Consider the following 27,889-nt stretch of genomic DNA (forward strand, 5'->3'; position numbering starts at 1 on the left):
GATAGATAGGTAGGTTCTGATTTATTAAAACATTTTCAGATACATTTTTCATAAATCAAACCATTCACTAGGCAGATCGCCTAGTGGTTAGAGCGTTGGACTAGTAACTGGAAGGTTGCAAAATCGAAACCTGAGCTGACAAGGTAAAAATCTGTCATTCTGCCTCTGAACAAGGCAGTTAACCCACTGTTCCTAGGCCGCCATTGAAAATAAGAATTTGTATTTAACTAGGCAAGTCAGTTAAATGTAAAAAATACAAAATAAAAAAAAGATTTCCAGTACACTCAACTAGCTTTCTCCTTCTGACAGACAAGTGTCAACTAAAGTAAAAAATAATAGTAACAAAATAACAATTGTGCATCAATACCCTCTCATTTTGCTGCAATACAAAAAATAACCAGACAATTAGTTTGATTGTGCATAATCCTTTATTCCAATGTCAGGCCAGTTGACATTTAATGTTCACTACAAACTTAAAAAAGAACAAAAGGAACCCTCAAACAAAACTTCTATATAGTATCTTTCCATCCCACCTTTTCACTCCTTATATAGCAAGTAATCAAAAGTCAGATCTCTAGCTTCACACATAAAACATATTTGCAACACTGAATTGAAACCAGGGGGGTAAAGTGCCAATGTTACAAATTAGACTAGGAAGGACAAACAAATGACTATGCTAGAAGGGGGAAAATGAATAGATCAAAGAGAAAACTGCATATCCATGGTCTAATAATTCTAACACAAGGTCCACAGTGCATTTGAGTTGTCTGCCATCAACACACAAAATATTTCCAATCATTTATTTAATAATAGCTACACTGTATTGCATGCATTTTATCCAGACCGGTATGAGAATCAGACTCATGCATAGAGGTTGTGCTATGTTCAGGCCAAATCAGAGTAAAACATACAACTTGCAGTGGATGAGTTTTTTGTTAAGCAGACATTTTTTTTAAAGACCAAATTCAGGGCTGACAGTGTTTGCGACTTGGGATTGGAAATCTGGGATGGTTCAGAGGGTGTGACGTACCTGCAGCTGGCTGACTGCTACCCCAAATAAAATGCACCCCTCAAAACAATTCCATTCAACCCAACGTAGATCCTAATATGGTCTCTATAACAAATGTAACTCATTCTACCCTCCCATCCTTACAGCAGATTTTTAAAGAAGATTTTCAATGTGGCAGGAAGTTGGAACAAATCTTTGTAGAACACATAATAAACCAATTGCACAATGTAAGAAATTGTGAGTGGGACTGTGGTGGAGGCCTTACTTACCTGGGCTACATACAACAACAAAAATTCTCCATTGTCTGTCATTCTAAAATAGAGCTGCATGGAAAAATGACAGTGATGGGAGATGGATCAAACTCAAATCTGAGCAGGTGAAGGGATACATTTCAACTTCAGTGTCATCTACTTTGTGTGAATCATAGAGGTGCTGAACAGAAGCTTCTGTTTCTGCTTCTTCTTCTTCTTTCCCCCCTTTTCATCTGAGAGAGAAGGAATAGGATAAGTATGCAGTATTCTAACTCCACAAATAAGGCATCACTTACACAAGCTAAGACACAGACAAACACAGTGAAAGACTGACCAGGGATGACCACTGGCTGTGGTGGAGCAGTTGGACCATGGTCCAGCTGCAGGAGTGCCTCCTCAAAGGCCTGGCTGAAAGAGTTCTGGAAACTGGGCACTGGGACCCGGTCAGACACATCACTCTCTCCATCGCTGTCTGCCGCTGGAGGAGCCAGAAGCATTTCTGAGGGAGCAGCACAAGAAAAACAGGAGTCAAACATGGACTAACACTGTTGAATACTGACACTCTATGGTCCAAACAAACATAGGGTTCAGCTGACAATGCTCGCCTTGCCAACTGATTTGAGCAAACCGAAACTGAGGAGAAATGAATGATGTAGACGTGGTGTTGTCACCTTTCTTTGGAGTGGTCCATGGCCCGGCATCAGCCCTGGCTTTCCCATCCCTCAGCATCTTATCAGGGGAGAATAAGGGGTGATGAGAGATAAGTCATCTAAATTGTCTATATCCAAAAGTTGTGACATCCTGACATCCAAGGTAATCAGTCTGTAATAAAAAAAAATTGTAGGTACAGACATGTAGGAGTGACTAAATGAATGAGTTAGGCCTACAGACCTGAGCGAAGGACATGCAGTGAGAGTCATCCTCCACACAGCCCACGCTGGGCGCAGGGCTGTCTCCAGTCAGACTAGGGAACATCATCCCATCTACAACAAGATGGAAATGGCGTTTCAGTTTACAAGACACCATTTGTAATATGCTATATTTGGGGCGGCAGATCGCCTAGTGGTTAGAGTGTTGGGCCAGTAACAGAAAGGTTGCTAGATCGAATCCCTAAGCGGACAAAGTACAAATCTGTCATTCTGCCCCTGAACAAGGCAGTTATCCCACTGTTCCTAGGCTGTCCTTGTAAATAAGAAAATTGTTCTTAACTGACTTGCCTAGTGGCACAAAATACAAACATTACTATCAGGAGTCCATAAAACAGTGACACTTTAAAGTTCCAAGCCTATCAAAATAAAGGACAGTTGAAAGAGCTGGTCTCACCAGAGACAGCGCTGCTGGTGAGGGCTGAAGGAGGGGCCAACAGAAATTCAGGATACACTTGTGGACTGCCGTTGTGAGGTGGTGACCCAAATGCCGGGAACTGCTGAAGATTCTCCAGCCCAATATGCACCTCTGGATCTGAGAAAAAACATTCATATGAAGATACTTTATCTGATGACAATTTTTCAGTTACACATTCTACATTGAGAAACAACCAAAAGTGATATGGACTCACATTTCCCCTGCTTCTTGTTCTCCTCCATCTCAATACGCCTCTCCCTGCGCTTCTCATCCCTTGCTTTCTTTTGTCTGAGACGCTTTCTTTTCTCCAAATCATCTGAGAGTCAGAATTTTAAAAAGTGACGGAGAACGAAGATCATTATTGGATTAGTATTTACTCCAAGAAGCAATGTACATGACTAGAATAGAGCGTATGTTCGGTTCTGACCTGCAAAGCTGTCCAGGGTCTCTTTGGACAGGGTGGGGGGCTGCAGGGCCAGCTCACAGATACTGAACTCACAGGTGAGCGGCAGGTGAGCCAGGTAGCGGTGTCGACGGCGAATCTCCTGTAGCCAAGAGAATCAAAACCTCAGATATTGCACATGTTCCTGGGATGAAGCAGAAGAAACAAAGTCTTGGTACATTTTTCAAGAACAAACATGGTTTAGATCTAATCACTTACCTCAGTGATAGTTTGTCCCTCAATCTCCACCACAGTGGCTGTGATGGTGTGGGGGCTGGCCTCTAGGCTGCCGTACTCACGCTGCAGACAGCGCACGTTCACTGGGTGCAGGAACATCTGCTGGCAGTCCTCCGCTGGAAGAACAAAGGAGTAAGTGCAGAGACTGGACTTTTGAATGTAATAATAAAGAGGACAGGGTAGATGTTAAGTGGAGAGACACGGATAAACCGTAGTTCTGCTAAAGGGTATCCTACCTTGGTAGAAGTAGTAGGAGGGGCCGTGCTCTGAGGTTTGGGGGCGCGCCGTTTCCTCAGCAGACTGGGGCGCTGCATCCTCAGGGGACTCCTCCAGCACTCTCTCCAGGAGCCCTTCAGGGAGCTGTGGTTCCTCACCGGTGGCCTCCTCAGGGTCCTCCTCTGGAACCTCTGCCACCTCATCATCAAATGCAGAGGAATACTGCAGAACTGGCTGGAAAGAGTAAAACATGGAGAATCTCTCAGAGCCAATAACAAGGGCAAGTTTGGAGAGTATATTAATGGGTTATAAATGCAAACACTTACCTTGGTACTGCTAAAGGTGGTCACCACTTCCTCCTCAGGGGAGGTGGTATCTGCCAGTGTGAGATTTGACAGTTCCAGGTTGTCCTCAGCACATGCCTTCTGGTGCTTCAGCAGAGCTTCCACTTGCTCCTGGACCACAGCAGAGGAAAGAGAGGGGGTCAGTTCATGCTATATAGGCATATTATATGACTTGACCTAAGTTTGTGTAACAAGTCAAACTTCACACACACATCACTCCTTGCATTCGAAGCTGCCTGTATTTTAAATGACAAGCTGCTAGTTTGTCAGTGTTACCTGCAGATTGCACAGGGCACTCTGGATGAAACAGGCTGTGGCATCCTCTCCCTGGGTGAGCTGACCCTGCAGAGCGGCCTTCTCCTCGGCCACTAGGCCCAGCACCTGCTCCCGAGAGGCCAGCAGCAGTTTGGAGTACGGGCTCAGATGCACATCTACAGCACAGGGGTACAGCAATGTCACGACGCACATATACCAGCAACGACGCACATATACCTGTTTCTGTGGTATGGTATATGGTAAACAGTGTCGCACGGTACACTAAAACATTGGTACTTTTTCAATACTACGAACTAGGACTGTGGCAGTCATGACATTCTATTAGCCGGTTATTGCCATGCAAATGTCTGCTGATCCCACGGTAATTGACCGTTAATTAAAAAAACACGATTAGCATCTCCAGGCATACAAGTCACTGATGCAGACCGTTGGAACATTTTTAAAAGGTCTAATAAATCCATTTAATATACACCATCACAATAAATCCATCATCTATTTTAGGCAGATCTAAAGAAACATTAAACTGAAAAAAGTGTATTTCAAAAGGAACCGAATATGAGTTGGCCTACTACCGGCTACGCGCCATGTCAAAGGCTGTAGGCTAGTTTATTTAGCAGACACGATATGCTTATGAGTGCCATTATTTATTGTATTAATAACATAATTGAACTTAAATATAAAATATAAATATATTTATCAATTTCGGAGTGGGTGTGCATATGAAGCGGCTATGTTGAGCATAAAAACGTCTCCTATACGCAGGATTTAGAGTTAAACTCTCTGGAGAGAGTTTGCTGCACTGAAAGTAAAGGGGCTGAATAATTTTGCACACCCAATTTTTCAGTTTTTGATTTGTTAAAAAAGTTTGAAATATCCAATAAATGTCATTCCACTTCATGATTGTCGTTCCACTTCATGATTGTGTCCCACTTGTTGTTGATTCTTCACAAAAAAAAATACAGTTTTATATCTTTATGTTTGAAGCCTGAAATGTGGCAAAAGGTCGCAAAGTTCAAGGGGGCCGAATACTTTCGCAAGGCACTGTATATGGGCTCCATGACGCGACTACAGGCTATTAACCATTTGAAAAAGTCGCAAAAAAGGGCAGGACCAGGGACAGAGGAAACTGTAATCCGTATGCACTCGAATAACGACGGGCAGCCGCTTTCCCGCAGTGTAAATCATGCTGGGTAGGCTACTATAGTAGCAGCTGGGATCCTCTTTTTAGTGGCAACCATCAAAACTCTGCTTTCACATGGGACTGTTTATAAAAACACTCATTTCACTTCACACATGTTTGTCATGGGCTCCCCAACCATGTTCCTGCAGCTACCCAATGCTTAATTTTGGAAACGTCGATAGTAACAAGTTGTCACAACAAAGCATTTCAATAAACTGTTGACAGCCCCCCCATCTCTGCGCGATCGAGAAAGCAATGGAGAGGATGAAGAAACGCAGTGAGATATTCTATAGCTAAAAAAGGTAGTGTCAACCTATTAATTATGAAAATATTAAAATGTGCCCCATTACTAGGTTATTCAAAACCAAATTCACTATAAAATGTAGGCCAACTAAGCCACCCTGCACAATCAGTGAACCAAACGGCATTGCCTAGGCCTATATGTTCTCTCCCAGACTCGTGGATAGAAAGACTGGAGCGTAGCATGAGGTACTCATTCCATCCAGAATATCATAATACAGTCCACACTCAAAGGAAATTACTAGATTGTTTAATTTTGGGTTATAGGCTATACCAATTAAGTACCAAATACATCTTAAATGTTGTTTTTTTATATGCGGTAGGTAATTTATCATTATTTTGATTCAGTTTTTTGGGGGTGTGGCTTGAGCTCATATACAGGGGAATGCATAAGCTGTAATATGCGTATGGGTGTTCTACATGCAACGTCTTAAATGCGTTGAATGAAATCCCCTTAAAGCGCTGTCCATTTTGTTGTTTGGCTTTGAAACAACATCCACGACAACCATGTTTCCCACTCAGTTTCAACCTGCTGTCGTCACAGTGAGGTGAGTTTTAAAATCATGATATTATTTTGATAAGTGGTTGATGTGATTTCAATAACATTTGCATTGATGTCAGAGTGGTTAATAATAGAGCACAATAGAGACAATAGAGCACTGAATATCAGGCCATTAGAACCTGATGGTAGTTAGCAAGTTGGTTACTACAAACACATGTCAAGAGATTACTTTGACTGTGATCATGACTGCCGGTATGGCGGTGTCACGAGAATATTGTCCCCGCAACAGCACAACTTCAACACGAAAAACTATTAGATATAATTTTGTTACTTCCGGTTCGTCTATCAAATGTCTCACGTTTGGAAACCAACTAAATGTATTTTACTTATTCTAAAATGTATTAATTAGCCCAAGTCTAAGACAAACAGAATCCATCACCGATTCATATTCCCTGCAACTTTCTGAAGACAATATGACACAGGAATGGGTTCTGTGCGTGCATGTCGACCACTTTGTGTAGCCTTTAGCATGCTAATGCTAACCGTCTTCAGGTAGATGGAAAGGCTTCCCCCAAACTGAAAAAGGCTTCCCCCAAACTGAATAAAAAAATGTACTGCAGCGTAATATAGGTCACCTGTCTTTAGGAGGCGCACATCTAGGTCTGATTATCCATTGAAGGAGGGAAGCCTAATATAGCAGGGTGAGATATTAACGAGTCATAAATCACAAGGAACAACAGGAAAATAGGCTGTTAACTAGGACCTTACAAACCCTGGGATATAGCTTATACTTGTATACGTGTGAGACCTAATGTCCGATCGAAAGACATCTCTAGAGATAGTTTCAAGAAAGGAATAAGCACACACATCGACTGTGAGAAGAGATACACAGAAGCAATTGGATCAGTTTTAAAAACACACACAGAAAGTTTTGAACGAGGATAAGATCATTATTTGCGCGTGAGATTGATACAGTCAAAAGTCATAAGGAACAACAAATGAAAGTAGGAACTTATTGTTGTATATGTGTGAGAACTAAATCATATATCAAAAGTCTTCCCAATAATTATTCCGGAATTCTAGGAGAGATTAACGGGAGGTATAGGTTAACATAGGTTAAGGGTAATAGAAAGCACACAGATTAATAGTACATGCACATAGATTGTGAGAAGAAGCATAATAACAATAATAGTAATTGAATAAACACGGGTAGTAAATCCTCTAAGGGGATTCCGGAATTAACCAGAGATGAGAGATATACAGTGGGGCTCCACTGTATATGCAGGGAAAAGATAAAAGAAACATTATTTTGGCCAGAAATGGAGAAAAAAAAAGTATGAATTTGATGGACATTTAAATATAGAAGAACTGGAATCAATGATTAAACAGATACATAGGGTATGTGGGGACAAGGCACAGAAGCAACAGGCAGAAGGGCTCGACACCGCTCGCGTTTGGCTGGCTGAAGCTAGAAAAAGAGCGGAGGGGGCCAAGAAAAAGGGAGCTACTAAGGAGGAAGGATTAGGTAGCCAGGAGCAGACAGGGAGGACTCCCACAGAGACACCACCCAAACCCAAATGATACGCCTCTCTGGTAGATCAAGCGTGAGGGAAAATCCAGACGACGAGGTGGTGATGAAACGGGGGCAGAAAAACCCGGTGCCGCCTGTCCCGTCACCACCTCCCCCATATGCTGGTCCTCAGGGAGCCGAGGGAGGGAGGGACACAGAAAGGAGGACAGGATTTAGAAACTTTATTGAGAAAGTGGATAGAGGTAGAGAAAGTGAGAAAGTCGAGAAAAGTGGATAGAGACAGTCAAGAGAAAGGGGGAGATAAAGCACCTGTCACAAACCGGGTCATTTTGCTAGAGATTGTGAGGCGGCGTGTAAACACTGCAATAAAGTAGGTCATAATCACAGAGACAGTAAAAAGAGAGAACAGAAAGGAGAAGAGCATCGAACAGTTACTATCGGGGTAATTGTAGATAAGCACAAAGGAGGCTTTAAGGGAAATGGACCTAAAAGAGTCGGGGGAAAAAATGGACAGGATCAGACGATAGAAAGTGTTTCAATTGCGATGAGACAGGACATTTCGCCCGGGAGTGTAAGGCTCCCTGTAAACATTGTGACCAAGTAGGACACAACCACCGCAACTGCAAACAAAGGGTAAGGCAGGAGAGAAGATAAGGAGACAAGCGGGAGAGAGAGACAACGAGAGTAATGAAAATCATCGCCGGAGAAATGCTTGGACATTTTAAATTAGGGCTATTTTCTGGGAATTGTCTCAGTAGTACGTGCCTGATTTTACGACTACAGACAATTATAAATAGGGTTCTTTGCGAGGAGTCTTCGTCATTTCACTAGCTTTGGTGGTCCAGTCGTATAATTCTCGCCTGGACACGGGAGGCTCGGGTTATTTCACAGCCTATGCACCAATTGACTAAAATCTGATATGTTTTTCCTGGAAAGATACGGTCGTTAGTGTTTGTTTAAGATATCAACTGAACAATAATAGCTTGTTTAAGTTAAATTGAATACCTAATTCATCCAAAAGAATAGCAAGGCGATTTCGTTGTAATACGTTGTCTGTTGCCTAAATGGTCTGCTGGAATAACGTATTGAGAATAGGAGAATAACTGAATCACAGAAGAGACAGTTGCCAGAAATCGATGAATCCTAATAATAAGCAGATAGGTAATGGCGATAGAGTTGTGCCCACCGAAATGTGTTTTTTATTCTAAAGGGTTGAATGATGTGTGTTATAAATTTGGTGATTTACATGTTACTTTTAAGTCTGGGACATTTCATAAGTGTGAAGCTGAAAGAGAAGTTGTGAAGTTTGGTTTTAATCTTACGATAGAGGTTCGGCAGAATGTTATATTTTTGCCTACTGGTAAGAATAGGTCAGTTAGTTGTGCTCGCAGGCTATATTTTGCTGTAAAGGGATTCAGGTCTGAATAGTTGAATTGTAAAAGTTGTGTGATAGTTTCTGATTATTGTTTATTGAAATGTTGTTTTATCTTTTGACCAGTAGTGGTATTTTTTTACTACTCTTGTGGAAAGATGTGTTTTAAAAAATGGGGCGAGGTGGGTTTATAAAACAAATATCATAAGGCTATTTTGAAAAATCCCACTATTTTGGCTTAAGTAACATTTAGTAACCTAGCCAAGTTTATTTTCCCTTAGCTGTTGTTGTATGTAATGTAAGAAATTTAACACAAGGCTGTAAAATTGATATTATAGTATTATCAGGTTTTTTTTATTGAATAAGGTTATAAAGCCAGTAAGAATAGGTTTTAATTATGGTAGATTTATGTTAAGTATTTAGGACATATTTTAAGCCTGAAGGAGTAAGAATAAATTGGGAAAAGATTGTCAGTTCAGCTTCAGGATATCAGACAGTGGAAAGACTGGTCTGCTCCATTGGTGATTAAACATGAGAAGTCAGGAGGGCAGGCATGCATTCCAGTCCTCAACTCCAGGTTATGTCTAGTTAATCTGTTGGGAAGAGATACAATGACTATTGACTGTGGCCGTCACCCCCACAGAAAGCCAGAGGCCATAAAAGAGATTACTCACACCTTTGAGGACTTGGTAGAGGGGGGTGTAATTAGAGAAAGATGCACAGTGCAATTCTCCAAGGTTTTGGCAAAGAAAGCAGCCCTAGTTGTGAATTCTGCCACAGAGGTATAGTAAATATCTATTGCACATGCTCAGTTGATTTTGAATCTATTAGATGCTGTACTTTTGCCAGAAAAGTTAGCTATTTGTAGATTACAGATTGGATAACTTATCATGATGCCAAATACATACTACCTAAGTCATTGTTCAGATATGCAGCAATATTGACACATGGGCAGAACCATGTGCCAACAGGGAGGAAGGATGGTAGAGCAGGTTAGGAAACACTGCAGGTTAGGAAAGACTTAGTGGCCTAAAGGATAACTACTTTTAAAAAAATTTGGGGTAGAATATCCATTCCAACAATTGGAAATGGACTTCATTGAACTATTCCGAAGTGAGGGAAAGAAGGGGTGTTTAACAATAATAGATAAGTATATTAAATGGGTAGAAGCGTTCCCAACTTACTTGGTGGACACGATTAGGATAGCTAAAATATTAGGTCCAGATATTATCCCTAGAGTTGGTTTACTAGGATCTATTTCTTTAAACAATGGATAACACTTCAGCTTATCAGGTAGAACATATAGAATGCCAGAGTTAGGGAGACCAGAACAGGTAGACATAGAAGTTGAAGATATACTAGCAGAACACATAAGACTGTTTGTTAACCAAACCCGTACGTCCAAGACTTTGTGTCCAACAGGTGAATTACAGGAGAAGGGGATTCATTCAATCCAACCAGGGGACTGGGTGTGGATCCAGTCCCTGAGGAGAAAAGACTGGGCGCAGTCCTGTTGGGAAGGCCCATACAAGGTTCTGTTAACCACTGCCTTTGCCATTAGCTGAGAGAGTCCCTCGGGTCCACGTTACCCACTGCAAGGAGGTATGTACACATATAAGCACTGCTGATCACACACACAGAGTTAGGAGAAGAACCGAGTACCAACAGGGTCCGGGGGTTACCTCCTTAACGAAGATTCCCTATCCCGACCGTTCCTCACTGTGGGTGCTCCTAGAAGTGTGAGTATGGGGTGGTAACTAGCAGACAGACTAAGGGCAGTAGTGGGTTGGCGGTTTTTGGGAAGATTAGGGGCTCTGAGCTGCATCATAGTCTTTCTGATACATTCAGATCGACCACCTAATCATACGATGCCGTTGTCATTGATAAGAGGTAAAAGACAAACAATATAAAATACTGACCATCATGGACGAGTAACTTACAGAATAGGAGTCAAAGAAGGTCAAGATGTAGGATTTAAGGTAAACATTAAACAATTTCCTGGGGAAGCAGACAACTGTACAGGGATTGGGTTGGCCAGATGGAAGTACTCAGCCAACCCACCTCGGTTTCCTTTAACTCCTGATGAGTACCAGCGTTATAGATACAAGAAGGGCACCGGGAACTTAGGTGATTTTAATGGCTGTAAGGCAATAGTTAATGTGACTGACTTAGGTTTGGAAGTACAGGAGAAAATTCTTAACCTCACAGAACCTATAACTGATGTAGGGTGGGCTTGTACCAGCAAAGGACGCATATCAAAAGGGTGGTTAGGAACTTGCGCCCCCGGGGTTATTGGTCCAACCAGCTTAACGTCCTGATAGTCTAGGACTTTTTAGGGAAGATATCTGTGTAGATCCTCATGTAACTCCTGGAATCAGGTTATAGCTCACAGAGAGAGAGAAGGCTATGTAAATCCACATTCCCAATATACAAATAGATGGAGTATAGTAAAGGTCAGGGTTTTTGACTGCAACCCGGAGCGAGGGACGTATTGCATAAAGGTACGAATGACCATTAAAAGCGTGAAGAAAGAGGATCTCGGGTTATGGTAGGTGGGCTTCGACCAGACCAGCATCGACACATTTACATTTACATTACATTTACATTTAAGTCATTTAGCAGACGCTCTTATCCAGAGCGACTTACAAATTGGAATAATAATATGCCATTTAGCAGACGCTTTTATCCAAAGCGACTTACAGTCATGTGTGCATACATTCTACATATGGGTGGTCCCGGGAATCGAACCCACTACCCTGGCGTTACAAGCGCCATGCTCTACCAACTGAGCTACCTGACCCTTTCTCTTCCATAAGCTGCCTCCAGCTTCATTTTAGAGAATTTGGCAGTACGTCCAACTGGCCTCACAACCAGACCATGTGTAACCACGTCAGCCCAGGACCTCCACATCCAGCTTCTTCACCTGCGGGATTATTTTGAGACCAGCCACCCGGACAGCTAATGAAACTGAGGAGTGTATCTGTTTATAATAAAGCCCTTTTGTGGAAAAAACTCATCCTGATTGGCTGGGCCTGGCTCCCCCCCAGACCCACTGACTGCCAAGTCACGTGAAATCCATAGATTAAGGAAACATTTATTTCAATTGACTGATTTCCTTATATGAACTGTAACTCCATAAAATTGTTGCATGTTTTTTATATTTTTGTTCAACATAAATGTTGCTGCCATAATTAGCTTGTGTCGTGTCCCTCCATTGCAGCACCCTGGGTTGCAGTTTCCCAGGTCTCTCCCCCTCCACTGGGCTAGATGAGTCACATCTTGCTAAATTGATTGTTATTCTGCACAGCCAGTGGCAGGAAAACCTTTGAGGGAAAAAACGATATACACTAATGCAACTGCTAAATAAATAGCAGACACCCCCTCAATTACTACACTTGGTGCTAAGTGATTGGACAGGCCAATCACATCAGGCCTAACCATGTACACTTTCTCAGTCTTAACATCTGTATCACCTTCTGAACTCTGGGACTGACTCCTTTTAATCCTGCAGACTGGCCTCAAGAAAATATTTGCTTCAGTTTATCATTGCTAGACTTTTTTGACATTACAAATCATGTGGCAACATTTGATGCACCCCAAAGTACAAAACAAGTTCTCGTTTCAGTTTATTATTTCATAAACATATTGTAATCTCACATACATAGTAAGCATAATGACATCCCTCTGAACACCACAGGGGCAAAGTAAGTAGTGTTGCAATTAGCATCTCCATAGAATGGCCTTATTGCTACTACAGAGGTGGCAACATATTGAGAATACCAATTTTAAAAAAAAGGGAGGGTAAACTACTGCCGTCTAATCACAACATAGTCCAGAAAGGCACTGTCTGACTAGGCGTTCAATTCTGATCAGGTCCAATATGAATTCTGCCAGCTGGGACCCTGGGGTCCTAAAATGAATTAAATCCTTATGAATCTGTAAGGGATCTCTTTCCTCATGCCATACTGGGTAATTCAGAGTATTGATATTAAAGGAAGGAATTAAAGAACAACGAATGAGTAGGCTATGACGAAATAAAAAAGTTCACCATTGGCCCCAAGAAAAGGTCTGACGTGAAAGTGTCTCAGTTGAGCTGCCTGATTATCGAGTTTATGTCCTTCCCTCTGGGTCCTGGGTTGCCTATGTCCTTCAGAAGACCTGCCTTGTCCCTGGCAGCGTGTCGAGCCACAGACAGCTTGAACGGCCATATGAAGTTGCTGACCACCCGGAAGTTCTTCCCCACAGAGTAGATCTCATGGATCAAGTCCTCCAGACAGATGATACCATACTTGCCCATATGCTGCTCAAAGTACCATTCTGGGTAGTAGAGGTTAGGGCTCAACAGAGATTATTGAATGATACCGGGGATGCAGTAAAGGGGTTCTCTGACCAATTATCTGCCACCTCCCTCATGATCTGGCAAAATAGGCTGGCTCTCGATATGTTATTGGCAGAAAAGGGCGGGGTAGGTAAAATGATTGGGTTTCATTATTGCACGTACATTCGTAATAACACAGCTCCAGACGAATCAGTGACCAAGGACCTAGCTGGTATAACCACATTAGTTCATGAGTTAGCAGAGAACTCTGGGGTGGATACTTCCCAGACTGGGTGGTTCGATAGCATGTTTGGAAAATGGAAGAATGTCCTAATTACTGTATTGTGGGCTGTTTTCACCTGTATGTGTGTGTTGGTGTTGTGTGGATGCTGTTTGGTCCCATGTGTGAGAGGTTTAATCACCAGAACTCTAGAGAGATCGATGACCAACAGATGGTGAGATATGGACCGATTCCGAGCTCCGACCAGTAGGATGACGAATACAGGCCTCCAGGCCTAGGAGATGGCTCCGTTTCTTTCAACCACGAGGAGCCAATGTTGGATGAGACTATCTTCAATGTTTAGACAGACTGTTCCTTTAATGAAGATTATAATAAAAATCCTAAAAATAAGAGTTATAATTGGATATAGGCCAAGAACAGTAATTGATGAGTATCAGATGTAAATACATATATTGGTTTTCTTTACTTTTATAGAACAATTATGATTCCATATGGCGATTGATGTATCAGTGTGTATTATTTAGTCATGGGGTGGATTGATAAGGGAATTTATATGCTTAAAGGTAATGATTAAGCAATTCCACCCCAAAACGTAATTATGACATTATGTAACATATATTATGAATAATTAAATGTAACTATTAGTAATCATTCATTTCTGTAACATGTATAATGAAATAGAATGGTAAACTTCAGTATAATAAGGTTTGGGTCGAGACAAGTAGAAATGTGTGTGTGTGTGTGACTAAGAAGATACCGAGAACAATTAAACTGTGTATGACCTGACCTGGCTAGAACTCACAGGGAGTCCTGTCAAGGTTCCTCTAATCTCGGGGGAATGGAATTGCCAGTTTGGTAGTGATAAACAATGGTGAGAACCATGGGGAAGGATACATTCCACCTACTGTTCGTGTGTATGTATGTGCGCAAGTAGGGAGTGAGTTATAAAACGGATGACTTTGCATTATGGACTTTAGAAAGTGCCTGTGAATAAACTGTACGAAACTTTTGCATAAGCAGAGTCTTTACTTAATTATTCTTCAACCCAGGGTCTTACAAACCTCGGGGATTGGTCAAAGCTATTGATTGTTAGTTATTATCATTGGGATTGAAAATTCTCGTGACATGTATGCAAATGTATTTAAAAAAAACTGAAATATCACATTCACATAAGTATTCAGACCCTTTACTCAGTACTTTGTTGAAGCACCTTTGGCTTCTTGGGTATGACGCTACAAGCTTGGCACACATGCATTTGGGGAGTTTCTCACATTCTCTGCAGATCCTCTCAAGCTCTGTCATGTTGGATTGGGAGCGTCGCTGCACAGCTATTTTCAGGTCCCCCCAGACATGTTCGATCGGGTTCATGTCCGGGCTCTGGCTGGGCCACTCAAGGACATTCAGAGACTTGTCCCATAGCAACTCCTGCATGTCTTGGCTGTGTGCTTAGGGTCATTGTCCTGTTGGAAGGTGAATCATATTTCCCTCAATCCTGACTTGTCTCCCATTCCCTGCCACTGAAAAGCATCCCCACAGTATGATGCTGCCCTCACCATAGGGATGGTGCCAGGTTTCTTCCAGATGTGACGGTTGGCATTCAGGCCAAAGAGTTCCATCTTGGTTTCATCAGACCTGAGGATATGGTTTCTCATCAAATCTCCTTTAGGTTCCTTTTGTAAAACTCGACGCAAGCAGTCATGTGCTTTTTAACAATGTCTGGCCACTACCACAAAGGCCCGATTGGTGGAGTGCTGCAGAGATGGTTGTCCTTCTGAAAGTTTCTCCCATCTCCATAGAGGAACTCTTGAACTCTGACAGAGTGACCATCAGGTTCTTGTTCATCTCCCTGACCAAGGCCCTTCTCCCCAGATTGCTCAGTTTGGTCGAGCGGCCAGCTCTAGGTAGTCTTCCAAACTTCTTCCATTTAAAAATGATGGCCACTGTGTTCTTGAGGACAGTCAATACTGCAGAATTATTTTGGTACCCTTCCCCAGATCTGTGGCTCGACAAAATCCTCTGAGCTCTACGGACAATTCCTTTGACTCATGGCTTGGTTTTTGCTCTGACATGCACAGTCAACTGTGGGACATTATATTGACAGGTGTGCCATTCCAAATCATGTCCAATTAATTGAATTTACCACAGGTGGACTCCAAGTTGTAGAAACATCTCAAGGATGTTCAACGGAAACAGGATGCACCAGAGATCAATTTTGAGTCTCATAGCAAAGGGTCTAAATACTTATGTAAATAAGGTCTTGTTTATTATTAATACATTTGCAAACATTTCTATCAACTTGTTTTTTTCTGTCATTATGGGGTATTGTGTGTAAATTGATGAGGATTTATTTTTTTAAGTAGGTTTTGAATAAGGCTGTAATGTAACAAAATGTGGAGAAAGTCAAGGGGTCTGAATACTTTCTGAATGCACTGTGTGTGTATGTTATGTTGGATGTGGTTTGAGTGTCATGTTGCCTATTGGTCTACATATTTAATTATAGTGATTGTGTTCCCCATACTCTATATACATGTTTATAGATATGTCTTGTGTATTTGATGCATTGACGCAGGGCTCACCACTGATAAAATAAAGGTTAACTAAAATAAGTAATAGTAAACTTTACTTCACTGAAAGAAAGAAAGAAAATTATCCACAAGTGGTAGAGATGACCTCTGGGAGCCAACTCTAAATAGACCACATTCAAGCCCTCCATCCCCCACTCATTCAAAAGTAGGAACTGGTTCCTCCAGTCTAACCCCTGCTGCTTTCTCTGGCTCCACACCCACCCAGCCATCTAGGTGTGAAGAGGCCAGCCAATAAGCGGAGGAGGGCCGGTGCACCAGCGACAACTACCACCGAGGGAGAGGACCGTTGGCACACTGTGCTAGAGGATTATTTGGAGCCACTTCCACCAACATTTTGACCTAAAAAGCAGCCAGGACCTCAGCTGGACATTACTAGAAAGTACAGCCCCCTTAATCTTTGTGTTAATTAAAAAATAAGTTAACATTTTTGTATGTTCTGTATAGTTATGTACTTACATTAATCAATTGACCAATTCGGCCACATTTGGGCAAACTCATGAGGGACACCTGGGAAAGTTCATACTAAATATTATGTAGCTCTCACTAGGGATGGGCGATATATATCGTGTGACGATAGACGTTTTTCTATGGTTTCATATTATGCTCTATCGTTTATTTCGTTGTGTCGCAAATCACACTCTTCACGGCAATACATTTCATCCATTGAAAGTCGCTTTGCGTTCTGAAATTTGCAACGCAAACAAACATGGTGGAGAGTGAACGTGACACAGAGCTCGTACCTAAAAGAGGGACAACTTCGGTTGCATGGACGTGGTTTGGGTATGAAAAGTCAGAAAACCGTTCACTGCAAAATATGCCGCAGGCCGGTCCTGACAACAGGCTCAAACACCACTAACCTCTTTTACCACCTACGCAAGAATCAAGTGAAACATTACAGAAAGAGTCTACGGATGAGACCCAAACAAGTACAGTCGAGTGCTCAAAACAAACCCCCGACTCAGACGTTGAAGAGTCTTTTGCCCGCGACACAGCATATGGCAAAGAATCAGGAAGATGGAAGAGATAACAGCTGCAGTTACAACTTACATCTGCAAAGACATGGCCCCAATTTACACGGTTGAGAAACAGGGGTTTCGTGAGTTGGTGCCAACACTCAAACCAAGTTACCAAATGCCAATTTGTTGAGTATAATTCAAAATGTAATAAGAAATAGGCCTTTCCATGTGGTCATTTTAAATAAACTATTTATTCATTGAATTTACAGAAAATGTGTATATCGTGATATGTATCGTTATAGGAAATGACCTGTATCAGGGTGTGAGATTTTGGCCATATCGCCCAGCCCTAGCAATCACATTCCTGAATATACCAGTCTGAAACATTGCAAATAAACCGTTGCCCTGTTGTGGACAACATCCCAGCTTCCTATCTCAATGTATGGCCTTTCTTTTGCATTTCAAAGATGATGCAATAAAATGCCCAAGTTTGTTTTATTTTATGTTTTACCAGATCTATTGTGTTATATTCTCCTACATTAATTTCACATCTCCACAAACCTCAAAGTGTTTCCTTTCAAAAAGTATCTTGAATATGCAACAGTGTGCGTTCAAAGTCATTGACTATAGCGCAGTATTCAACACCATATTACCCTCCAAGCTCATCACTAAGCTGGGCCCTGGGTCTGAAACCCGCCCTGTGCAACTGGGTCCTGGACTTCCTGACGGGCCGCCCCTCAGGTGGTGAAGTTAGGAAACAACACCTTCACTTTGCTGATCCTCAACACAGGGGCCCCACAAGGGGGTTTGATCAGTCCCCTCCTGCACTCCCTGTTCACCCATGATTGCATGGCCACACACGCCTTCAACTTAATCATCAAGTTTGCAGACAACACAACAGTAGTAGCACCACCCGCAACCGCAGGGCTCTCCAGAGGGTGGTGTGGTCTGCCCAACGCATCACCGGGGGCAAACCATCTGCCCTCCAGGACACCTACAGCACCCAATGTCACTGGAATGCCAAAAAAAGATCATCAAGGACAACAACCACCCTAGCCACTGCCTGTTCACCCCGCTATCATCCAGAAGGCGAGGTCAGTACAGGTGCATCAAAGCTGGGACTGAGAGACTGAAAAACAGCTTCTATCTTAAGGCCATCAGACTGTTAAATAGCCATCACTAGTACCTTAGAGGCTGCTGCCCTATATACATAGACTTGAAATCAATGGCCACCTGAATAATGGAACACTAGGTCCCTAATAAATGTACATATTTTGCATTACTCATCTCATATGTATGTACTATTCTACTCCACTGTATTTTAGTCTATGCCGCACCAACATTGCTCGTCCAAATATTTATATATTCTTAATTCCATTCCTTTAGATGTGTGTATTGTTGTGAAATTGTTAGATATTACTGCAACGTTGGAGCTAGAAACAAGAATTTGCTACACCCGCAATAACATCTGCTAAATGTGTACGTGACCAATCAAATTTGATTTGATCCTTGCCTCAGGTCCTGAGCTACAGCCAGTTCGTTTTGGGTATGTCATTTTAGGCAGATATTGAGATGAAGGGTCCTAACCAGAAGAGGTTAGATTTTTTATTTGTTTTTATAAAAGAGAAATGCCATGGCTGCAAAAGTACCATTTAGAAATAGCCCAAAAACCGGCAAAAAAAAATACATTTTCACCAGGACATCATTTTCAAAGTAGCCCGAGCTGCAGGAAAACCACAAACATGGCAACACTGGTGCATATGCACATGAAATACACACATCAAAATGTATTTGTTTTCCTCCACACCCTGGTGTGATTTAATCACTTTTGTGGACTTAAAACATTAAAATGTGTGATTCTCCTTGCCTTTCCTTTTGTTGCTGCGGTATCGTGATACTAAACGTGGTATTAGAAGTCAAACTTCTGGTATCGTGACAACACAAACATATGGTAATCATCCTCCTCATCGCTCACCTCCAAAGAGTATAGGCTCCTCCACTTTAACCCACTGAGAGCTGGGCATGGCCACCAGAGCCCCCTTCTCCCTCCGCATTAAGCACATGGTGATGAGGTCACCGACTGCATACTGCCTGGTTTCCATCGCAACCACACTGCAGTGAGACATGATGGGATAGAGTGTGTTATTCACCATTTTCAACCATTATATTTTCTTTCCCAAAGGTGGCGATAGAGAATGTTCTAATAGGGATATTTAACATCTCACTAACCTTTTGAGGTCATCAGAGTGCACAGACTCATAACAGATGGGGCACTTGGACCAGCTTTTGTCACTGAGAGACAGGTAGTGCAACATGCATGGCCAGCAGAAGATATGGCCACAGCGGGTGATATGGGCTGCTACCGGGGGGGTAGAGGCAGATGGGGCAGGAGGGCACCTCATGACTGTAGATGCGCTAGAGGGGGGGAAATAATAGATGCATTAAAAGTCCAATTAGGAGGTGGAGATTTCAAGCGAAAGAGAGGGCTGATGTAGGAACCTACCACTTGCTGCACACAGTCCCAGTTCACCAGAGTGTCTGGGTCAGTGAAGTGAGCCTTGTAGTCCTGGTCATCGGTCACCACAAACTGGCAGCTAAAGCAAAAGGAGACCAAAAGGTTAAAAAAAAAAACACCAATCTAACAATTCAACAAGCCTTATGTCATACTGCACAAGAAAGATTTGAATTGAGAGGGCGCTCACTTGGCCTGCAGGAAAAGCTCCTTGTTGAAGGGCTTGTGCTTGTGGCCCCACTTGTTGCGGCGGCCCCAGCAGGAGTGTCCTTCTCCTCCTAGACCACCATGGCCCACACGAGGCTCAAAGGTGAAGTTGAGCAAGTGGTTTAGACTGATCTTTTTAGGTCCAGCAAACTGAGCCGGGTTGAACTCAGCCTGGCGGCACTCTGCTACCTGGGGGAAGGGAGAAAATAATTACAACCCAACTTTCCTGATTCACAGGCAGAAATAATCATATTCCAATGGGTTGATGCCTTGTTTCTACCGATCAGTGACTCAAATCATTCTAGCATATAATGTCACTATAATAAGTGCTATTTAAGAGCGAAACAAGATCCCAAAGTGGGAATATACAAGTATAGGATCGAACAAAGCTCTCTTAAAATAGGCTTATGTAGGTTATTCCATAGCCAACGACAGATTCATGTTGTTGTTGTTATTATCTTGTGAAAGCTCACCTCGTCACATCTTCCTTCACCTGTAACGCAATACTGCCGGGATCCACCTCTCTGGGGAGGTCTCTTGTCAAAATTCTTGCTTTTCTGTGAATTGGTGCGACGAGGGCCAGGGAAACTGTCACTCTTGGGAACGGAGGGCTCTCGCTTGCGGCTGTAGCGCTTAGAACCTCCATTATTCTTACCATCTGAGGAGAACAGGGGAAAAAAATAAGGGAATTTGTCATTCCAGCAGGATCATCAGCAATTCTATTTGCATTATCATTGCTTTTCTCATGCTCACTGTTGCCCGTGAGGCACTATGATGTAAAGTAGAAATGAACATGTACCAGCTTGTAGCCTAAATCAACCAAAGGAAGGGTGAAGATCATGCAGATCTTGCTGATATTATTACTGTTGTACCAAATACCTCTCTGAAAGACACCAACGCAGAAAGGCATATTGGTAAAATGATAAACACATCCTGCCGGGCCTCTCGTTTAATTTTTTTTTTAAAAGCTCATCTTTAGAACCCACATGACTAGTACAGAGTGGGCCGTGTCACGTGCACTTATCAGCACAAGCCAGAGCAAGTCAAGTCACACTTGCACACAAGTGATAGATCACTCTAAAATGTCCTGTTATGTGTGTAGATCCTGTTACGTGCCTCAATCCCAAATGAATGGCAAAGATACAGTCTACAACAGTGGTCAGCAACCGGTCGACCCCTACCTAAACCATTTTATATTTCAACTTCAAATGAGGTAGAGATTTCCCAAAGATCACAGATAGTGGAAGGAGTGAGAGCTTTGCTGCTATAACAGCCCCCACTCTTCTAGAAAGGCTTTCCACTAGATGATGGAACATTGCTCCAGGGACTTACTTCCATTCAGCCACAAGAGCATTAGTGAGGTCGGGCACGGATGTTGGGAGATTAGGCCTGGTTCCAATTCATACCAAAGATGTTCGATGAGGTTGAGGTTAGGGCTCTGTGCAGGCCAGTTAAGTTCTTTCACACCTATCTCAAACCATTTCTGTAACACCTCGCTTTGTGCACAGGGGCATTGTCATGCTGAAACAGGAAAGATCCTTCGCCAAACTGCCACAAAGTTGGAAGCACAGGATCGTCTAGAATGTCATTGTATGATGTAGCATTAGGATTTCCTTCACTGGAACCAAGGGTCCTTGCTCAAACCATGAAAAACAGCCCCAGACCATTGATCCTCCTCCGCCAAAAACTTTACAGTTGGCACTATGCATCGGGGCAGGTAATGTTCTCCTGGCATCTGCCAAACCCAGATTCATCTGTCGGGCTGCCAGATTGTGAAGTGATTCATTACTCCAGAGAATGCATTTCCACTGCTCCAGAGTCTAATGGCGGCGAGCTTTACATCACTTCAGCCGACGCATGGCCTTACGCGTGGTGATCTTAGGCTTGTGCTTGGCCGGGGAAACCCATTTCATGAAGCTCCCCACGAACAGTTCTTATGCGGACGTTGCATCTAGAGGCAATTTGGAACTTGCTAGTGAGTGTGGTGTGGCCTACCACTTCACGCCTGAGCCTACTACTTCACAATAACAGCACTTGCAGTTGAACGGGTCAGCTCTAGCAGGGCAGATATTTGACAAACAGACTTGTTGGAAAAGCGGCATCCTATGACAGTGCCACACTGAAAGTCACTGAGCTCTTTAGTAAGGCCATTCAGCTGGCAATGTTTGTCTATGGAGATTGCATGGCGGTGCACTTGATTTTATACACCTGTCAGCAACTCCACTAATTTGAAGGGGTGTCCACATACTTAGTGTATAATATGGCCTGATAAGAATATTGACAAGTCAAGCATAGCCAATATGCTGTGATAATGTATTAGGCCTAATGCACAAACCTCATTTACATTTACATTTAAGTCATTTAGCAGACGCTCTTATCCAGAGCGACTCATTCCTACAGAACTGTTCTTATGTTTGTGTTGCATAGGCTTGTTTAAAAAAACAATATCAGAGCGGTAGACCTCGGCTTGCTTTTTGACTGCGAAAGTGATCTTGACTCAAAAGATTGGTGATCACTGATCTACAATGATGAAATGAGGTGTCATCCACTGTCGTAAGTCCGATAACTAGCTAACTCCACCAGCCTCTATGGACGACTGTACAAAAATACTAAATTAGTATTCTGTATATGCATGAAACACACACTTGGAATAATTTTCTCCTCAACGGAGGGTCACATATTGCAGTTATGAAACAGCCCAACTTAGCCTGTTTGAACAATCAAATCAAATCAAATTTTATTTGTCACATACACATGGTTAGCAGATGTTAATGCGAGTGTAGCGAAATGCTTGTGCTTCTAGTTCCGACAATGCAGTGATAACCAACAAGTAATCTAACTAACAATTCCAAAACTACTGTCTTATACACAGTGTAAGGGGATAAGGAACATGTACATAAGGATATATGAATGAGTGATGGTACAGAGCAGCATACAGTAGATGGTATCGAGTACAGTATATACATATGAGATGAGTGTGTAGACAAAGTAAACAAAGTGGCATAGTTAAAGTGGCAAGTGATACATGTGTTACATAAGGATGCAGTCGATGATGTAGAGTACAGTATATACATATGCATATGAGATGAATAATGTAGGGTAAGTAACATTATATAAGGTAGCATTGTTTAAAGTGGCTAGTGATATATTTACATCATTTCCCATCAATTCCCATTATTAAAATGGCTGGAGTTGGGTCAGTGTCAATGACAGTGTGTTGGCAGCAGCCACTCAGTGTTAGTGGTGGCTGTTTAACAGTCTGATGGCCTTGAGATAGAAGCTGTTTTTCAGTCTCTCGGTCCCAGCTTTGATGCACCTGTACTGACCTCGCCTTCTGGATGATAGCGGGGTGAACAGGCAGTGGTTCGGGTGGTTGATGTCCTTGATGATCTTTATGGCCTTCCTGTAACAACGGGTGGTGTAGGTGTCCTGGAGGGCAGGTAGTTTGCCCCCGGTGATGCGTTGTGCAGTCCTCACTACCCTCAGGAGAGCCTTACGGTTGAGGGCGGAGCAGTTGCCGTACCAGGCGGTGATACAGCCCGCCAGGATGCTCTCGATTGTGCATCTGTAGAAGTTTGTGAGTGCTTTTGGTGACAAGCCGAATTTCTTCAGCCTCCTGAGGTTGAATAGGCGCTGCTGCGCCTTCTTCACGACGCTGTCAGTGTGAGTGGACCAATTCAGTTTGTCTGTGATGTGTATGCCGAGGAACTTAAAACTAGCTACCCTCTCCACTACTGTTCCATCGATGTGGATAGGGGGTGTTCCCTCTGCTGTTTCCTGAAGTCCACAATCATCTCCTTAGTTTTGTTGACGTTGAGTGTGAGGTTATTTTCCTGACACCACACTCCGAGGGCCCTCACCTCCTCCCTGTAGGCCGTCTCGTCGTTGTTGGTAATCAAGCCTACCACTGTTGTGTCGTCCGCAAACTTGATGATTCAGTTGGAGGCGTGCGTGGCCACGCAGTCGTGGGTGAACAGGGAGTACAGGAGAGGGCTCAGAACGCACCCTTGTGGGGCCCCCGTGTTGAGGATCAGCGGGGAGGAGATGTTGTTGCCTACCCTCACCACCTGGGGCGGCCCGTCAGGAAGTCCAGTACCCAGTTGCACAGGGCGGGGTCGAGACCCAGGGTCTCGAGCTTGATGACGAGCTTGGAGGGTACTATGGTGTTGAATGCCGAGCTGTAGTCGATGAACAGCATTCTCACATAGGTATTCCTCTTGTCCAGGTGGGTTAGGGCAGTGTGCAGTGTGGTTGAGATTGCATCGTCTGTGGACCTATTTGGGCGGTAAGCAAATTGGAGTGGGTCTAGGGTGTCAGGTAGGGTGGAGGTGATATGGTCCTTGACTAGTCTCTCAAAGCACTTCATGATGACGGAAGTGAGTGCTACGGGGCGGTAGTCGTTTAGCTCAGTTACCTTAGCTTTCTTGGGAACAGGAACAATGGTGGCCCTCTTGAAGCATGTGGGAACAGCAGACTGGTATAGGGATTGATTGAATATGTCCGTAAACACACCGGCCAGCTGGTCTGCGCATGCTCTGAGGGCGCGGCTGGGGATGCCGTCTGGGCCTGCAGCCTTGCGAGGGTTAACACGTTTAAATGTCTTACTCACCTCAGCTGCAGTGAAGGAGAGACCGCATGTTTCCGTTGCAGGCCGTGTCAGTGGCACTGTATTGTCCTCAAAGCGGGCAAAAAAGTTATTTAGTCTGCCTGGGAGCAAGACATCCTGGTCCGTGACTGGGCTGGATTTCATCTTGTAGTCCGTGATTGACTGTAGACCCTGCCACATGCCTCTTGTGTCTGAGCCATTGAATTGAGATTCCACTTTGTCTCTGTACTGACGCTTAGCTTGTTTAATAGCCTTACGGAGGGAATAGCTGCACTGTTTGTATTCAGTCATGTTGCCAGACACCTTGCCCTGATTAAAAGCAGTGGTTCGCGCTTTCAGTTTCACGCGAATGCTGCCATCAATCCACGGTTTCTGGTTAGGGAATGTTTTTATCGTTGCTATGGGAACGACATCTTCGACGCACGTTCTAATGAACTCGCACACCGAATCAGCGTATTCGTCAATATTCCCATCTGACGCAATACGAAACATGTCCCAGTCCACGTGATGGAAGCAGTCTTGGAGTGTAGAGTCAGCTTGGTCTGACCAGCGTTGGACAGACCTCAGCGTGGGAGCCTCTTGTTTTAATTTCTGCCTGTAGGCAGGGATCAGCAAAATGGAGTCGTGGTCAGCTTTCCCGAAAGGGGGGCGGGGCAGGGCCTTATATGCGTCGCGGAAGTTAGAGTAACAATGATCCAAGGTTTTACCACCCCTGGTTGCGCAATCGATATGCTGATAAAATTTAGGGAGTCTTGTTTTCAGATTGGCTTTGTTAGTTTACCTGTGGTTACATATCAGTAACATATTGAAAAGGCAAAAATACATTAAATTCAATGCAATGTGCAAAAATCATTATGCACCCGACTCTTGGTGAATGTGTCAATGCTCTGTCAAAAGGCACGACTTACATCAACTCCAATATCACGCAAACAAACCAGCCCTACCACTAGGCCCTGCAACATAGCGTGGATCAGAGTATGAGAGCGGAGCGTGCACAATGTGACTGCAGCGTGGCGCGAGATTCCCAAAGGCTGGAGCATCAGCCTTCTCGCCCGCTTCAATTTCGCTCCAGCAATGCTCACTTCACGAGCTCAGGGCATGCCCGCCCCAGCATGCATTTGTAGTCTACTTGTGTGCTGCTATAGCCCCTTGCTTTAGCTACTGTCATGGAGTTCCCTAAATATTTTCATAAAGATACTGATAAAAATCAAGGTGACTTATAAAGATCAGGACCAAGGGAGAAGGTGCGGTGATGTAGTGTCCACAACTAAAGAATCATTGTGGAAAGTGTATTTTCAGTTATCTGAAGTATGATGTGTACGTAGTAAGTACACCATGCTAAAAGGAACGAGGTGGGTAGATAAATGCTCTGCCCCATGGCAAAATTAGTAGAATTACATGAAATGAGTTATAAAATTGCAGAATATTATCCCCGCCCCATTTCAAAATGTGTAGAATTACAGCAAAAGTGCTTTAGAAACCACAACATTATATCTACTTCCCATGGCAAAGTGTAGAAGTGCACATTCTTTTTTAAATATATAAATCAATAAAGTCAATCCCCGCTGTCAAGAGGGGGTAGCTAAAATGTTTGCTCACATGGTGGGGACGGGGGAGCCTCATGATGATTTCAGATGTGTCCCCCACCCCAATCAAAGTTGCCCATCCCTTTTATAGATCATTTGGATACAAAGCACAAAAGTGCCACTGATTTGTGCCACAAATGCAAAACTGTTAGCATTTGAAAGAGTGACAATGTTACCAAAACATGGGTTGCAATCATACCTTGTCCATAGAGCATTTACATGGTAAGGAAACCAAAATGTTATTTGGTTAAACAGAAAAACATAATAGAAGGAACACCTCCTTCTAGTGGTAAGAAGCTGGTAATTGTTGGTGACATCACCAAATTCACTGAGAAGACATTACCATGATGAAGAAACAATACTCCAAGCCACAGCTCCATACTACTTCAGACATACAAGAACTGATACTGTATACTTGTTGTTGGGTTGGGATTGGTGTGGGGTTGTCCGTGGGTGACTTTTGACCAGTTCTTTGGAGTCATAGTGTCTTACTAATTGTTAGAAAAAACATTTGGTCCAAATCGGATGTTTATTGATTATATAAATCCTAAAAACAAAAAAATTGTCACTTGGTGCAATCAATTTGCTCAATTTTTCAGATATCAAATTACATTGCAACAAAATAATATTGCAGGAATGCTACTATTTTCTGTTCTGAGATGGTGGGTGAAATGGCTTACGACATGGAACGACCCCACAGCAACACACTAAGATAATATTTGTGTAAACTCTTTAGAATTGTAATCTTTGGGGTCATTTTGTAGGCTGATTAGCCGTTACCTATGGACCTTGTGTCGCTCTACTCCATGACACGCAACGACTACAATTCTAAACCAGTCAGAGGGGGATTGGCTAGGATTTAGTTCGAATGAGAAAAGCCATTGATTAATGTTCACCTGTTTTCGGTTTAGATTCTCCCGGTGTTGGGCCTGTAGAACTCGAACGGGGCGGAACCTTGTTGCTGTTGGCATTGCTGTTTGGATTCTTCTCCATGGTTGTGTCCTTTCTGCGAGAGGTATTTAGGCCGAGTTCCGGGCAGAGAGCGTCCGAGCTCCCTATCATTAAATGGGACAAAGGGAGAGGAGAGCAGATTGTAGCGAGTGCGGGTCAGGCAGCGAAGGCCCTGTTTAATTTCGGTCCAAATGGGAGACTCCATTACGGCGACATCTTGACAACAAAACAAACCAAGAAAAATAGAGACACAATTTTGGCGTCTCAGTAATGGAGGCGGTGTAGAAATTGAGAACGAAGCGAAGGCTCACACCGGGGCCAAGACCCAGGAAAGTTGAGCGTTTTCGCGTTCTGGGAAACACTTGGCCCCAAAAAGGCGCTGACCGTTCTCCAAAGAATGGAAAACGGACAATTGTGCAGTTATCCCCCCCAAAATATATGATCGTACGGACGAGCTAAAAACTAATGGCGACAGGTCGCCAAACAGGAACCACAGAGACCCGGATGAGACATTTGCGCGTTGTTGTTTTGTACAGGGTGGGATTGTGGGAAATGTAGTAGAAACCCAACATAAATGAGAATACAAGTAACAAATGTGAATACTAGTTCAGAGGGAATTGTCGCCCCCCTCGTTGTGTGTGGGGGGGGGGGGGGGGGGGGGACATATACCCAGCCCTTGAGTTCCCAATTGAATGTACCGCATGGACTATAGCTGGATCAATGAACTATGATCCCGACCCTATGTTTTAACGTTAATAATCCTTGCTTGTGATATGGTTGATGGAAACCTTAGGCAGGGCCGGATCCAGGTGACAAAAACACAGCCCCTGCCAAGGTACTGAACTTCCTCCCCAGTTATGCTCCATTGGAAAGTTTGAAGCGGAAATTGGAGGACGGAGGAAGTGTAGTCATGGTTGGAGTCA

The 27,889-nt window shown here is 43.3% G+C and overlaps 1 protein-coding gene across 1 annotated transcript; it reads right to left on the minus strand.

Moving 5' to 3' along the window:
• Nucleotides 1-409: 409 nt before the first annotated feature.
• LOC124036201 (RING finger protein 10-like) lies at nucleotides 410-27,476 on the minus strand. The gene is given in 18 exon segments (XM_046350462.1): nucleotides 410-1,493; nucleotides 1,595-1,759; nucleotides 1,932-1,989; nucleotides 2,152-2,243; nucleotides 2,584-2,721; nucleotides 2,819-2,920; nucleotides 3,032-3,149; nucleotides 3,266-3,399; nucleotides 3,520-3,733; nucleotides 3,826-3,954; nucleotides 4,120-4,274; nucleotides 19,080-19,216; nucleotides 19,334-19,473; nucleotides 19,475-19,519; nucleotides 19,608-19,698; nucleotides 19,807-20,012; nucleotides 20,297-20,481; nucleotides 26,912-27,476. Coding segments are annotated over 18 exon segments (2,352 nt in total). The 5' UTR covers nucleotides 27,078-27,476; the 3' UTR covers nucleotides 410-1,416.
• Between the last annotated feature and the right edge of the window lie 413 nt (nucleotides 27,477-27,889).

Source organism: Oncorhynchus gorbuscha, linkage group LG05 (genome assembly GCF_021184085.1).
Source record: "Oncorhynchus gorbuscha isolate QuinsamMale2020 ecotype Even-year linkage group LG05, OgorEven_v1.0, whole genome shotgun sequence".
Taxonomy (NCBI): domain Eukaryota; kingdom Metazoa; phylum Chordata; class Actinopteri; order Salmoniformes; family Salmonidae; genus Oncorhynchus; species Oncorhynchus gorbuscha.